Here is a 16,550-nt window from a genome sequence, read left to right on the forward strand (position 1 = left end):
AGAAACCATCTAGGCTGGAAACACAACAAATTCGTCCACTTTTGACTGAAGTCATCAACTTTTACTTGTGCCAAAACATTGGAAGAAACAGAAATTTAGTGCAGTGTAGCAGGAAGTGTCAAAATCACACATTTTCTTGTCCTGCAAAGTGATGAAGGGACCACCATAGCCACGCAGAAAGTCACTAACAGAAAAAGAAGTCACCAAGTTGGATTTTTAGTGTATTATTACTCATTCTAGAATACAATTAAGAAGAATTTCAACCTATTCAGCTAAGATTTTAGGGTTCCACATAGCATTGTGCCAGTCAGAGTTAAATTAGCAATGATTTGTGCTCTCAGTTATTTCTGGTGAGCCACAAGGGAGGCAAGGACAGAGAGGCAAAGCAACATGCCCTAATATCCGAGTGCTGGGATTTGTTTTGAGGAGCTCTGGGAGCAACTGGCCAGCCAACATGACGCTGCACCACAAGCACACTGAGGGCTGAATGCCGACTTCACTGGGCAGAGAATCAACTCAGCAAGGCCATGGTCCTCCTGTCATGGTTTCACCAAGCCCACAGCGCTCAGATGCACGCGTAGCCCCACCACTGCCAGCCTGACCGACGGGGATATTTGCACTTCAGTGTTTTCAATGTCTGGACTTGAGAAGAGAAATGAGGTGGTGTCTCACAGCTGAAAAGTGAGCCCCCAGCACGACACTCCTTTGCATCTCAGAGTTTCTCACCCTCCTCTATAATTGCTACGGAAAAACACTCCACTTGAGCAAAGAAGCATCTGAATGGTGTAACTTGGATAATCTCCTCCAGGGAAGCACACAAGATGACTGCCTGTTCACCCTGCAGGAGAGGAGGGAAGCAGGGGCATTTGACATTTACTACCCCAACTCTAGGAAATGACTGAAGAGCTAAAATAAAATAAAAATTAAAAAAAAAAAAAAAAAAAATCATTCTTGGGTGGGTAGCACTCCAGCAAGATAAAATATTCAGCACTTATGTTCCTGGACACCATATTTCTGACAATAAATTTCATGCCTCATATGCCACAACAGTTATACGATTTCAGTCAATAACCAAACAACAGGTCCACATCCTTTCACAGCAACTCAAGAAAAAAAAATCATAAGTAAACCTGACAAACCTCAGAGGAGGGTATTTTTACTATTATTTACTGGTCTGTCACTTTGATAGTCAGGCCTGAACTGGAAAGGGAAGATCCATTTCTGGCATGGCACCACCGCCAATGCTTACAGGCTCCATAGACCCATGAGAGCTGGCAGTGGGACCCAGCGCCCGTGCGGCAGACCCCGCCAAGTTCAGAAGGACCAGTTTTGTCTTCAGTGACACTGCAGCACTTTTTCCCCTACTTCTACTATCACTCCCTATGCACTGTGGACCAGAAGCCCCCCTCTGCAGACACTTTGAATGCCCCAGGCTAACACAGCAACCCCAAAGAACATCAAGTTTCAGCAAAAAACAGACTCCCCTTGCCCCATTTTTCTTTATCCTTCCTGCCCCACATGGACCTATTCTTGCTTAATAATAAACCCTCCTGAGAAAACCCAGTGGGTGGGATTCGCTTCCAGTGAAATGGATGCTTTGGCTCCCACTGCTCCTCAGGCAGTGGCTTCCCCTTCTCCCCTGAGGCTGCTCGCTCCGTGTCAGGGCACACCGCAGCTCTGTGGGTTGGTACTGCACTCCAGCACCTGCATCCTGGTTGCAAGCCAGCACGTCAACGGAGCAAGGTGAGCTACAAAGCCCAAGTGATGCCCAGGCAGTGCCCTTTACAAGAAGGAAAGAACAGACCAAGTCCTAACCTGAGGAATTAGTTGCCACTCTCTAAATTTCGAGTGTAGTTACAACAGAATATGGATTAATTTATTTTTTAATCCACGTCTCAGAGTGAGTTACTGTACTGCGTTATGACATTCAACAGCTCCCACACAGCAACCCAGATGAATCTGTGTGCAACTGGTGGGTAAGAGGACTCCCTGTGAGTACAGCTCTGAGCTCTTCAGGATGAAGCACTCTGTGCTATTTCACATCAGTGAAGCTATGCTAGTTTGTACTAGCAAGTGATGTGGTCTTTAAGTGTCTTTCACTTGATATTGCATTCATGAATCAAACCTGAACTCCACATTCCAAGTTCCCCCCTGGAGATCCACAGACACCTTCTACTAGTTCTTTCCGGTGTCTTAACTGCTGCATGTTGAAATTTTCAGTAGCTCCTTTCTTGGCTTCAGGTGGTTTATGCGTTCACCAGATAAATAATCGTGCACAGCTCCCTCCCTTCACAAGGAAGTTCCAAAACAGATTTCAGAAAAAAAACCTTCAATCCCTCTGCAGTCCGTTTATCTGGTATTAATCCATTAAAGTGATGCACTATGTTCCATCAGAAGAATTAAACAGAGAAAGTGGGAAGCTCTCTTACCTGTAATTGCCTGACTGGCCAATAGAAGTCAAGTGCTGGCAAATTGGAGGTGTAATTTCTATTTAATTATGGCATTAAAAAAATTACATGATATATCTATTTAACATGCAAAGGAGCAAAATCAAAGCTAATAAGAATAAATTGCAAGAGAGGACATGTACAAAATGTAGTAGCAGTCTTTTTTCTTTTTTTTTCCAACTTGTTCTGCTAAAGAGTATGCTGGCTGTTGCACCTATGCATTGCCTGGAAAACTTGCACCCCGGGTTCTGATTCTAAGACACTGTCAACATGCAAAACTGTATTGCACAAATGCACAGCTACAAATTTAACAAATCAAAAATATTTGTTAAAACCAAAGCAGTGTATATGCTTTTCATGCTGCATATGAAGTTTCTATCAATCCAGTTGAAGTTCAGTTGGAATGAATGCAAGCAAAGCCCAGATACAGCATTCAGGCACTCAAATAAGAATGCAAATGAATGAATGAACTATGAGGAGTTGTGCAAGCCTTCAGTTAAACTCATTTTAAAACACATTTAAAAGAAAATAGTGCAACTTCTGTGTTTAGACAATGGGTTACAACCAATGGTATAAAACACGAGCAGTTCTGTTGAAGCCAGTACAGCCACTGGTGTAAGACAGACAGTAAGAGGCCGATGAATCAGTGGTACCTGAGAACAACCTACCACTGCCATGAGAAAACACAAATACACCACTTGCTTTTTTTCTGGGGCAACATATTTATCATGGTAGAGAAGCCTATTTTCATTAGATTAACACTATAACCCTACCAATTTCAAAAAAGCTACCCAGCACAACAGTGTTGGGAAGGGGAAATAGGGTCTTACTGGGAAGAGGAAACACAAAGGGTCTCACAGACCCTTTGATCCACAAACGTAATAAACCACGACGAAGCCATTCTGTAACTGCCCTAACCCAACCGAGAGCACTGCTGCCAGGAAAAGGTCTGGCTCCTGTCGCCTGCCATACCCGGGCCCTGGTGCTAAGTCAGGGAGCAGGAGGCAGATGCCAGCAACAGTGACAGGGCTTTGTTTTGTGCACTTGGAAACAAGAAGGCAAACAAGAATTACAGTTCTACCTGCAATGTATATTTTAGAACACAGAGCTTCCATTGGCTAGTCGATTTATCCTTTGAACATTTCCTGCTTTGTCAACAGAAGTTTAAAATTAAAACACAAATTAAACTACCTTCAGTCCCTGGAGGAAAGGTTAGTTGGATTTAAGATGCATTTAGCGTGTCATATAGAAAAAAAGCGACAGGTACATGCTCAGACAGCAGTGACATGCAGCCCGAGAGACAGACAGATAAAAACCACACTCACTCCCACACACTCGATAAATGCATCAAATTGACCAGCAACCAGAAGCACAACCAGCCATGACCCTGCACATGGAGTGAGCCAAGAGGATGACTTATTGCAAGTGTTCACACAGGTGGTTTCTGCAGATGAGAACATTCATTGCCACAAGGACGGCAGCACAGGTAAAAGACAGACAGCTTACCCCTCTGAGCTGCTGGACTCCACCAAATATCCTCATCACTCCATCAATCTCTTGCTCCAGCCTCCTGGCCCAGTACTGCATACTGCAAGAGATGGAGAGACAGAGAGAAAGAGAAAGGGAAAGAAAGAGAGAAAGAGTCAGAGCCCTGACACTTCGCAGATAGGCAAGGTGACTGAAGGGAGAGGGAGGAAATCGGTGCCCTCAGCTCAGCTAACTGCTCTTTCTGCAGCACCACGTGCAGGCAGAATACCGAGAACACACAGCTTTGACAATTACAGCTGGGGCAGGTTATAAACTTCAAGACTTCAAAATTTCCACACGAGGCACCACAGAGGGAAAAGGGGGGAAAAGGCACAACCAAAAGTGAAGGCATGGGTTCGGGGTTTCTTCCCTTCTTATAAGATCAGTTGCAGTAGATAATTATTTAAGCCCAGAGTGATTAACAAGGTCGAAGCGCTGTGGCGTACGGAAAACAGCTTGTGCTCTGGCAGAGAGCAAACACAGCCATGGCAGGACCAGCGGTGCCTGTCCTGCTGCAGCAATGGCTCATTGCCACGGCACAACTGAAGAGACCTGGGCAGAGCCAAGAGCTAAGCACAGGGCATCAAGTGCCCGAGGGCTCTGCTGTTTTGCACCTTCAGCAAAGCCCAACCCGAGCCAGGCACCGATTCTGTCCACCATGGGCAGGGCTGCCTCCTGGGGCCGTGGAAAGGGCCAGGAGCTGCCACGTGGTATCTCCTTCGTCCCGATCCCTGTACAGCAAAGGAGCTGCCTGCCAGTCCTTCCAGCAAGCACAACACCCTCCGATATATTCAACCACACAGCTTCTGCTTAGAGCAATAACATTGAGTTAAAACAACAACAAAAAACCCTCTTCTAAATCCACAGAACTTGATAACTCTCCTTCTTTTAATGAGATTTCCTGACTCCAGCCGCTGGCCACGCAAATGTCAAATCTCCCATCTGACCTGGAAAAGCACGCTCCATTGCCTCGGCACCACTTGCCGCTGCCGTCGGGGCTTTTTCCACAGCAACGTTCATCCCTCAATGCTGCATCAGAGACAGGAGGGATGGAGCACAAGGAGTAGAAGGTAAGGCCAACATCACAGCAAAGCCGTGGTGGGAGGGAGCAAACCAGCTCAAGGGTTTTGCACTTGGCTTAGGTTCACGGAGTGATTTCATTCCTCACGCAAAGAGACATTCCCCAGACAGCCCACACACGCTCCCCTACCACTGCAAAACCATGGAAGAAGCTCTCCTGGAGATCAAAGAGCAAAGAAACCCAGCTAAGAAACAAGGCCATGGAGGATTCTGAATTATACAGCATGGCCCAAAATCAGTAAAAGCTGGGCAGAAATATCAAAGCAGAAAGATCCTTGAGACAACCAGCAGAACAGCGCTGAAGCATCGCTTGTGAGAGGTGGGGGGACGAAAGGCGGCAGAGGGAGGGACTGGCAGACAGACGTGTGTTACTCACACTGGCAAAATTCATGCCAGTTAATAACATACAAGGCTGTGGGTGAAAACAAGATTTAATTGTGCACATCAAATCTTTTCCAGCATAACTTACGCTATTTCTCACGTTCCTACAGAGACAACGCTCTCTCTTTTGCCTTGGGAGCCTGGCTGGGGAGGAGGGGACATCCAGGGAAGGAGATGGGTTAAAACACTTGCAAACCCACCTTTCTGCAAAAGCAGGGAAAACAAAGCCTTCAGTGGGACTCCAACGTAAAGATACCAGGTCACAAACAGAGCTGGGTTCGGTTTGGATTGGTTTTTGGTTTTTTTTTCTTTTCCTTTTTGAGTCAAACATTTTATTTGCCTTCAAAGGTTTATTCAGGTTATTCAAAGTTACCCATAAATCTTCTAAAGTATTTACACCACAAATTAATTATTTTTTCACAAGTCATTCATTTAAAAAAAACACCTTGAAACACCAAAACTTCTATTTTTATATTATTTTTCCCCTCCTCCACTTTGTCCAGTGAACTGGGGGGGAAAAAAAAAAAAAAATCAATTATGTGCTCATACTCAGCCACAGGTCCAAGAAACCCTGCTGAGGACTTACAGAGCTGACACCTTTCCTTAACTTCCAGCTCTGTGTAAGATCCTCGATTTCAGTGACACAGGCCTGTGCCAGCTCCCTCCAGGAACACCTACACCACCACAGCAAGGGAAAATTACCATCCCATCCATCTTGAGCCATGTTCATCAACATTAACAACTGCTCATGTCCGCATAAATGTCACGTATGGCCAAGCCTTCAGAGTGGGTTCGTTACACAGGACAGAGGCATCAGCATTACTCTGCTGGTAAATGCAAAAGAGACACTGAGCACTCAGCTGGGCTGGGATTTCAAATTAATTTAAATTTAGTCAGCAGACTTGTTTAAAACAAATTTTTTTTAAACTTATTCCACCCCCTGCCTCCGCCCCAAGAAGTACTACTATTTTAGGGAAAAGCCATTGGATTTTCATTCATGAGAAAGACTGCAATTCCCTTTAACTGTGCAGCCTTACGATACCTGGCCTTACAGACCAGCTGTTTTCCAAAAAGTCCAGCTAAGCTTTGTAGTACAAGCTTTAGATACCATTATTTAAAAAAAAAAAGTGCATTACACTGTCAAAAAAGAGAGAGGGGTTTTCTGCATATGACACCAGGTTTCTAGATTGAAAAATGTCATAGTAGAAGCAGCTTCTCTTTTTGGTGTAGTATGGCTATAGGGGAGGTTTTGCTAGAGGCAGTAAAAACTCTTTTCTCCAACTAGCACATCCCTTACCCACACCACTGGCAAAAGTCCTTGTGTGTATCTGACCCATTACTGTGTCCCTCTAGCCCTGGTATTGTCCATGACCAGAAGTCATAGTGAAGCTCCCATTGACTGGAAAAGGGGAAACATAGCCCCCCATTTTCAAAAAGGGAAAAAAAGGAGACCCAGGGAACTACAGGCCAGGCAGTCTCACCTCTGTGCCCGGCAAGATCATGAAGCAGATCCTCCTGGCAACTATGCTAAGGCACATGAGAAAAAAGGAGGTGATTGGTGACAGCCAACATGGCTTCACTAAGGGCAAATCCTGCCCGACTAATTTGGTGGCCTTCTGTGATGAGGTTACAGCATTGGTGGATAAGGGAAGAGCAACTGGCATCATCTACCTGTACTTGTCCAAAGCATTTGACACTGTCCCACACAACATCCTTGTCTCTAAACTGGAGAGACACAGATTTGACAGAGGGACCACTTGGTGGATAAAGAATTGACTGGATGGTCGCACTCAAAGAGTTGTGGTCAACGGCTCGATGTCCAAGTGGAAACCAGTGGTGTTCCTCAGGGGTCAGTACTGGGGCCAGTACCGTTCAACATCTTTGTTGGCAACACGGACAGTGGGATCGAGTGCACCCTCAGCAAGTTTGCTGATGACACCAAGCTGTGTGGTGTTGTGGACATGCTGGAAGGAAGGGAAGCCATCCAGAAGGACCTTGACAGGCTGGAGAGATGGGCCTCTGTGACAACCTCATGAAGTTCAACAAGGCCAAGTGCAAGGTCTTGCACATGGGTCGGGGCAATCCCAAGCATAAGTATAGGCTGGGCAGAGAATGGATTGAGAGCAGCATGGAGGAGAAGGGTTTGGGGGTGCTGGTTGATGAGAAGCTCATCATGAGCCGGCAATGTGCACTGGCAGCCCAGAAAGCCAACCATATCCTGGGCTGCATCAAAAGAAGCGTGGCCAGCAAGTCAAGGGAGGGGATTCTGCCCCTTTACTCTGCTCTCGTGAGACTCCATCTGCAGTACTGCATTCAGCTCTAGACTCTCCAACACAAGAAGGACATGAAGCTGCTGGAGCGAGTCCAGAGGAGGGCCACGAAGATGATCCGAGGACTGGAGCACCTCTCCTATGAAGACAGGCTGAGAGAGTTAGGGCTGTTCAGCCTGGTGAAGAAGGTGGCTCTGGGGAGATCTTCTAGCAGTCTTCCAGTACCTAAAGGGGCTACAAGAAAGCTGAAGAGGGACTTTTGACAAGGGTGGGTAGCGATAAGACAAGGGGCAATGGCTTTAAACTGAAAGAGAGATTTAAATTAGATCTAAGGAAGAAATTTTTTACAGTGAGGGTGGTGAAACACTGGAACAGGTTGCCCAGAGGAGCTGTGGATGCCCCATCTCTGGAGGCGTTCAAAGCCAGGTTGGATGAGGCTTTGAGCAACCTGGTCTAGTGGAAGGTGTCCCTGCCCATGGCACGGGGGTTGGAACTAGATGATCTTTAAGGTCCCTTCCAACCCAAATCATTCTATAACTCTATGATTCTAAGTCTTCAGAGTGGGCCACATCCCAGAATTTGGACGTTTCATCTCACGTGCTGTATGCAGGGATGAAAGCTACCATTTAAAAAAAAAAGTCTCAGTTGACCTTCTGCCTCTTGTTTCTCTCCCACAGTCACTGCACTGAAAATTTTATTTAAGACGACCGTAGCAAGGATGAAGAGGGTAAAGAAACTGATAGCCCATTATGAACATGGAGATTTCTCTTTGAAGCATGTCTCCTATGGAAGCTGTAAGCAATAAGACATGACAGTCATTGCATTCCTGGGCCATTACTGCACGCCTCAGGTGGCGTTACAGGGCTTGAGGAGCTATAACTCCTCGAAACACACAGCCTGGAGTGCCCTACTGCTCTTGTGAAATGGCATTTACAAATAAAGCATAAAGAAAACAGCTGATGCACGGACTGGGAAGCCACTAGCATGGATGCAGTGCTACTTCCAGAAAGCCACCAGGCCCCCTTTATGAGCCAGGCTCCCCCTTAAACCAAGTGCCACTTTAGCGTCCTCTGCAGTGAATGAACATGGGCAGGAGAAAACCTTTGAGCTCAAGTCTCTGGGATCGCACTCAGTAGCTCTGTGCCTACCGGAACCACAGGCAAGGCAGCCCTGCACCCCACCATCCCCTGTCCCCTCTTTAGCAGTGACGTGCAAAGCACATCCCAGTGACCCACCACCATCTCATCTGGCTCTGCCTTTGCCAAGGTCTCCATAGGACTCTTCCAACTAACTACTCTACACTATTGTATGCACAAGCACAATCACACACGTTTAGGATATACATTAAGAATCTCTTGTATTGAAAAAAAAACCACCAACATTTTGTTTCCTCCCCCTATATATCTTACAGCCGCCTGTGCAACATTTAACAAGGGACATAAATGATTTTTGACAACACAACACCATTTATCACTGCCTCTCCAAAGAAAACTACAAAAATGCTAATTGATTTCGTAATTTGCATATTTGATTTTTCTTAAAGATGAGATAAAGTAGGCTTAAAAAAAGCAGCAGAGCCTCAAAAATATTTACTGTGACGAGCAGCACATCAGGAAAGAAATCGCTGCTGTTGCAGTGGGGGTCAGAAAGCAAAATGTCCCACCTGTCCCACTCCTGCTTAGTGGGCACCTGCACCTCACCACTGGTCTCAACAACCCTTACTTAGGGTTAGGGCACGTTTCATGCTTTAGGTGACCCAAGCAGTTGCAGAGACTTCTGTGCATGTCCATGTTGGTTTGTGAGGCTACACCACTGCTCCAGCTGCGTGGCTTCGGAAGAACATGAGAATTGCCTGGAAAAAGAGGAGACAGGCTGTCCTTGGCCCACGTCCTCCCACACTTGTGCACACAACAGATGGCTGCCTGGAGTCCTGGTCTTCCACACAGAAGCTGAAGACTTTTGCAGACAAGCCACCAATGGAAGCCACGCGCTGACAGCCTCCGGCCAGCACCACGAGGACGTACCACCACTGCAGCTGAGCCCAGCGTCACTCTCCTCCTTGGTGGCTCAGGGTACATGGGACAGACCCTTCACGGGCTGCAGCCACACCTCTTCCCATCTAACCTAGGGGTGGGTAAGGCAAACTGCTAATGAATATAAGCCTCATTACAAGTGGCCTCTCACAAAAGCACAGGGAAAGGAGAAGCAAGAGGAAATAAATTAGCTTTCTGCTTGAGGACACTTTTTTTTAAAGCAGCCTTAGGAGAGTGCTTGTTTGGCTGCGAGAAAGAGAGGATGTTAAAAAAAAGAAAGTCCTTTTCTCTTGCTGCCTTCCTGGCCCAAAAAATAAGAGAAAGATTCACACAAACCTGAAAGGACAAGAGGAAAAACTACTTGCTAAGTAGATATACTGGCCCAAAGCTTATTGGGTTCTACACAGAGAGCGTTCTGTACAAGTGGCTACACTTCACGCAGTGTGTTCGGCCAAGAATGCTTCACTCTGATTCATACGCTTTGGTTCAGTGCCCAAATATTGCTATTTAATAAGGTTATTAATTACTCTGTTGTCTAATTTTTGCTGTGCAGGAACTTCTTATAATTGGCTTATTCCTTCAAGATGCTTAATCCTTTAAATATAATAGCGCGCGTGTCAGTGCGCACACATGCGCGTGTGCATGTTCTTGCCCCTTCTGAGTTTTCTTAATTTCTTGCACACCTAGGCTGTAAAACCCAACATGAGCCAATATTTACCCATCAAGGAAAAACAACTTGCCTTTTTTTTTTTCCTGAAGATACAACTTCCAGAGAGCACCTGTTTCCTTCAAAATAACCGAATAGCTTACTGACCATGCTTATATAAAGGAGGGGTGGGAAAAATTTGCCTGCTGGACTAGACTTTTCTTAATATTTGTCAAGACATTATTCACCTTTACCATCTGGTCTCCCCTATAATAAGAAAGTATTTTTGACATTATTATAGGAGGGAAGGAAGGGACAAATGAACATTAAAACTATATCCCAAGAAACAAAATCTTTAAAAAGATGAAGGGGAAAGACAATGGGATAGTGGGTTCTACACTCAGTTCTATCACCAAATTACTTCCTTTTTTGTTTTGTTTGCTTGAATCAAGAAGAAAGTGCCAAGCCCCCTACCAGATCCATCCTGATCCCAGTTCGAGGCCCCAACAAGTATTACAATACAATAAAAAGGATAGCTGGGGAGTTTTCTCAACCTGCAGGACAGATAGAGCTGGGCAAAAAGTGAGGGGAAAGTAGTCCAACAATTATCCAGAAAAAACTGTGTTTTGTTAACAGTTCTTGAGCACAAATATTCTTTGTAGGTATCTGGAAAAACCAACAGCAACCAACAACTCCCCACCAATGACATTTAGGGCAATAGGAAAACTGTTCCTTAAAGATGATTTCTCTATCAGAAAACAGAAGCATTAACCATTTAAGGTCCAACTCCACCTAGAAACAGAACAGGCAGCAGATGTTCGGTCAGTAAGACATGCGGAATGGCAGGGGCTTCAGGAATTCCTCTTCCACCATTAGCTGCACTGGGACATCTAAACACCTAAACTTGCTGCATGAAGTACTGTCTAATCTGTTCTTTAAACTCTCCTCTGAAGGTGAACTCAAGATCCCCACAGTACCTTTTTCCAGTTATGTTTTTCACCATGTGGTGAAAAAGTTCCCTTCTTATCCACCCTAAATCTCACTTCCCTCTTCCCACTTACCCCACCTACAGCAAACACTGGAAAATTCTTATGACAAAGCTCCTAAGAACTGGAAGATCATTATTCTGTTGCATCCTTTGGCCTTCAATTCTTTATTTTTCTACTTCAAACTCTTTTTTTTTCCAGCCTTCCCTCTTCTGCACTGTTTTCTAAACCCTTCATCCTTTTTGCCGCCGTGCTTTGGATTCTCTACAGTTTACCTACATCTTCCAAAGGCTCATGCCAAAAACTGAGATCAGGTGCTCCAATAGAAGTCAAACCCAGTGCTGTATGAGGAGGAAAACATCACATCCCTAGTCTTGTCCAAGAAACTATTGTACACTGCAGAATAAATGTGCCCTTCTGCTACGACAGCACTTCATTGACTCAGAGTTTGTGATCCACAATAATTCTCAAGATCTTTTCTGTGACACTGCTACCCAGACAGATATTCTTTATTCTGTATTTGTACATTTGATTTCTTCCTAAGTGCAGCACTCTGCATTTGTTTTCACTGAATTTTATTTTGCTGATATCCAGCTCGCCGTTCAATCTTTCTAGATCATTTTGAATTCTGATAATGCCTTCCAAAGCACATCCAACCCCTCCCAGCTCAGTGTCGCCTGCAAATTTTATAAGCATATTTCCCATTCCATTGCGTAAGTTATTAATGAAACTATTGAAGAAAAGCAGGTCCAGGGCAGAACCCTGCAGGACCCCACTTGAAATGCCCTCCCAGTATGACAAAGAGCCACGATAACTATTCTTTGAGAGCTACGTGTCCAATCAAAATATCTTGAATTTTAAACTTTACAAAAAGCTGATTTGGAGTGTTTGATATGCAAAGGAGCTGGAGGCCAAAGGATAATTCAGTGAATAATTTAAAGCCTAAGAGTAGGTTTGAGGAAAATCGCAATCTGTTGGTGGATGATTTGCCAACAGAAAGAGGAAGAAGGCCCTGAATGTGTTAGCTAGTACGTTTGCCCGGCAGTGCTGCAGAAGGCCCCCACACAGGCACCACATTCTTCTGACGAAACACGTGTGTGCGCCTCTCATTGATAAATGAAAAGAACAAATGGCAACAGTAAATATCCTCTGCAGCCCATACAGTAGAGGAGACGCTTTCCCAAAAGGCACTTCCAGCCATGAAACCCATCATCGAGTTCCTCCCGTCCTTATCAGCCTAGAGTTCATCTCTAGGACATCACTCAATGCTGCAGCCATCCTGTGACAGATACTTGGACGGTAAGAGCGTTATTTTGCAGGACCTCCATATGAGGATCCCCAAATACATTGAAAATGTGCAATAATTAAACCTCACAGTCTTAAGGGGTAAATTTCATCTCAGCACATTGCCACCAACTCATTCTTCTGTAAGTGGAAGCAGAACTGGGCACCTTGAGATGGTACACTAGTTTGCTGTTTTCAAGTGGGAGACAGAACCAGTTTAGAAAGAAGTGCTCTGCCATGCGGGGAGTCTAATCAAGCCACTTACCAACTGTATAAGCAAAATTGAATTTGGTTGCCTTACAACAGGAATAAATTCGCAATTGAATTTACATCTGGAGATCCAGATCAACTCTTCCTGCTGCTATGGGGATGGTCCTGCAAACAGGAACTTTAGCAAGTGGCTCACGCACTTTGACCTCTCGTGTGACGGTGGCAGAAGCACCAGCACGCAACTCCAGGGCTATGACACAAGCAAAATAAGCCAAAGGCAACAGCTACCATTATTCGAGCTGTACTGGTGATACCAGCAACATGCTACCCAAAACAATTAACCATTTTGTTCAGAGCCAAAGCTAACCTAATGCCCTAGCCTCCCTGCTTTTTTGAAAGCTATGCTCTTATTTTATATCTTGAAACTAGAATTCTATGGCACACTTGCTGATGCACATCAGGCACAAGAAGCCCGTGGGTTCCACCATGTTTGCACTCTCGTCGTGCAGGATTAGAACTGGGCTCCTGATCTCAAAGCCTGTCACAAATCTGGACTTGAAACACAATGAATTAATAAATAAGTGAATAGGTGTCAGTTTTATGAAGCACACTACCTGCATAAATTTCACCCAGTGCAGCCACTTGTCATTTTCAGCACCCCTTGAGACCCCAACAGGTGATAACTCTTGCACATCGCTTTGCAACCCATTATACAGATGAAGTTTTATGATAAAACCTTCCTCCTCGCTGACTCCTGTTTTACAGATGCAATCTGAGTGAAGGCTGAAGAGATCCCATCCCCCACAGCAAAGATAAGGTTACGGAGCGTAGGTCTCAGTAAGGATTTTGCAAGCTGCATGAATTATTAAAGTCCTTTATGATATAATGACAGACATACCAGGTTATTTGTTTATTCTGTCTATAATTCATAACTCTCTCGGGAGCTAGACAGAGTAGGATAGCTTGTTGCATCTTCTTGTTCATTCCAGTAAATCCTCATCACCAGATGGAAGGCTGAACCACCCCAGAAGACAAAACAGCCACACCTTGCAGGATCTGCACTTTTGGTTGGAGATGACAGAGCTTTTTTCACAGCCTGGAGAAAGAGTGATGCTGTCACTTGAGTACATCAGGCTAGATGCCTAGAAGACAGCCCTGGTACTGTTTCTATATCATGCCACCAGAACGCTGTCATCTAAAGTATATGCAAACAGCTTTGTGATTAGATGCTGAGAGTTGCCCCTGTGCTCCTGTATCATTGCTGAGCAACAGCAGGATTATCCAAGCTGACGCAGGTTCCTGCAAGACTTTAGGATAGTTCACAACAACCACCTCCTGGCTATGCAAACAGTAAGATAATGGACAAAGCAAAACAGTTCCCCTTGCTTGGGTCATTTGTATAAAGAGTCTGGTCAAGATATGGGGCAACACACGATAAACAAGTGCCGTGTCCTGATGGCTGGAATGGAGTTTTGAATACACACATTGTAGTCATCTCTCATTTCTCTAGTGTGCTGTTTAAAGGTGAGGGAGAGACATTATGCCATAGTGGCAACCAGGAAATAAAGGATTGACTAGAGCCCCCAACAAGAAAGAACTTCCCAACATGCTCTTGTTCACGCATGGTACTCCACCCAACAATGCTCCTACTGCCAGGAAGAGTCATGCTACTACGGGAAATGGCACTAAAACACAAACACGGCCAAGCTGAAAACGGCACACTGGGTAACTCCTGCTAGTCACAGCACACCAGAGGATTGCTTTCAGCATCCTCCCTTCCCATTGCAGATTTCAGCTGATGAGAAACAGACTAGGCACACAAGGATTACTCTGATCTCTAAAACACAAGCCATATTTAGGAGTCTGATAGAGGACTAGTGACTAGTCAGACCTCAGCTGAATTCGCGTCTACAACTTCTTGTCTTACCAAGAAAAGATATCATTAACCTCTGCCACAAAGACCTCCTGCTATGAGAGCTATTCAAGGGCATCCATTGCCAGTATTCTTCAGCCTCTAACCATGTTAATCCAAGTCTCTCGGGGTTTTCGGAGTAGCCTTTCACAGCATCATATGCAATATTCCTCAGGAGCTTTCCGGATGTTACTGTCACTAGATGTCTATCTAGTTAAATCCTCCATCTTAAACAACCTTCTCCCCACCATCCCTCTACCTGAAAGATTCCTTGCTCCTAAGAGAGAGTTGTAATCATTGTTATTATAAAGCACTTAGCGATGCTCACTCATTGCATCTCTCACCAGCCAAACACCCAGAACCCTGTTATTTCATATGCAGTCGCCTTCATTTGCAGAAGCTCTTCATTGTATTAGTCCCTTTTAGCAATGAAAGAAAAAGGGGTGGAGGTGGAAAGCATTAAAAAAAATAAATAAGTTTACTGCATTTTATGCCATTACCTCACTACTTTGTGACACGCATCTAAAAGCTGTCCGCAAGACCTCTCCTGTTGTAAGGTGGCATCCAGGCACGTTCTGAGGCAGGGATAGTGGAAGCATGAAGCCCAGTTTAGTTTTGTCCCAGTGCTGCTGCATCACTCAGAGCACTACAGCAACAGGGATGAAGCCATCAGCTTTCACAGGTCACGTCCTCTCTCCTTCTTCCCATCCAGCTGGGGCAAACGCTGCTCCCTCCGCAGGGAGAAAGCATACACATACAACCTTTCCTTTGAAAAGGATACAAGCCTATTGAAATGGAGGTGACTGAACCACACTGGAAATACTCAGAACATACTACAGGATTTGCTACACACGATCAGGGCGTTGGCTCAGTTTCCCCATCTTCAGCTGCAGCCAGGTTTTCGCACCAGAAAGGATGTATCTCCTGTCCAGGAAGACCCTGTGGAAGGAGGATGCTGTGCTGGAGCACCTTTAGGAATGAGGATGTTGTGCCAAGCACCTTGTGAGTTCCCCCTACTTCAAGAAAACACCACTCCGCAACAAGCTGTCTTCTTTCAAAAGGGAAGGGTCACTAGGAAGCTCTCCTGGAGCCTCAGCACAGATGCGTCCCTTTCCTCACCAGATGCCTCAAGCTAAAAAGCCAGCAGTGCACCCATGACCTTCCTTCACAATTATCATCGTTACTGTCCACATTCCCTCACCACTGCAGTACCACAACTGAAGCACAGCCAGTGCAACAGCCCATTGAACCTCATTTTGAAGGGACTGATCAACAGTAAACTATCAAATCCTCCCAATGTGTCTGACAACAATATTTTCCATTTTTTTTCAGAAGGGGAGAATGGAGCTACAAAGGTGAAGCAGTAGTCTCAAATCCAGACAGACTTTGGGAAGCAGAGTCAGAACTGCAACTCAACCTTCTGATGCTAAATTTGATGTTTGCCCTTGGAAGACAGCACTCGTGCACCAAAGCAGGAAACTCGCACACCTGCGGATGCTGCAGAGCAGGTCTCCTCCCAGCCCTCACACACAACACACTCACATGTAACTAGAATCTAAGATTACAACATAATTCTCTCTTCTGCTTTTCTAAATGAGTATCAACATTAAAACCAAAAACATCTGACATCCATAAACCCTATGAATATAATGCCTTGGACTCTTCTCCATAAGAGAGAAAAATCCCAGTCTCTAATGTGGTCCTCTCAATGGGGCCCGTGACATCACCAGCCCCTTTCTATTTAGAATAATGACTTCTTCCACACGCCAAGAGA

The 16,550-nt window shown here is 45.1% G+C and overlaps 1 protein-coding gene across 2 annotated transcripts in view; it reads right to left on the reverse strand.

Annotated features, from left to right (window-relative positions):
* CACNA2D2 (calcium voltage-gated channel auxiliary subunit alpha2delta 2) overlaps positions 1–16,550 on the reverse strand; it is a 220,053-nt gene that overhangs the window by 191,554 nt on the left and 11,949 nt on the right. For both annotated transcript variants that reach the window (XM_086619251.1, XM_086619250.1), the window contains exon 2: positions 3,954–4,035. In XM_086619251.1, coding sequence (XP_086475377.1) covers positions 3,954–4,035 — 82 coding nt within the window. The remainder of the gene's footprint in view (positions 1–3,953; positions 4,036–16,550) is intronic.

Source organism: Tauraco erythrolophus, chromosome 12 (assembly GCF_009769465.1).
Source record: "Tauraco erythrolophus isolate bTauEry1 chromosome 12, bTauEry1.pri, whole genome shotgun sequence".
NCBI lineage: Eukaryota > Metazoa > Chordata > Aves > Musophagiformes > Musophagidae > Tauraco > Tauraco erythrolophus.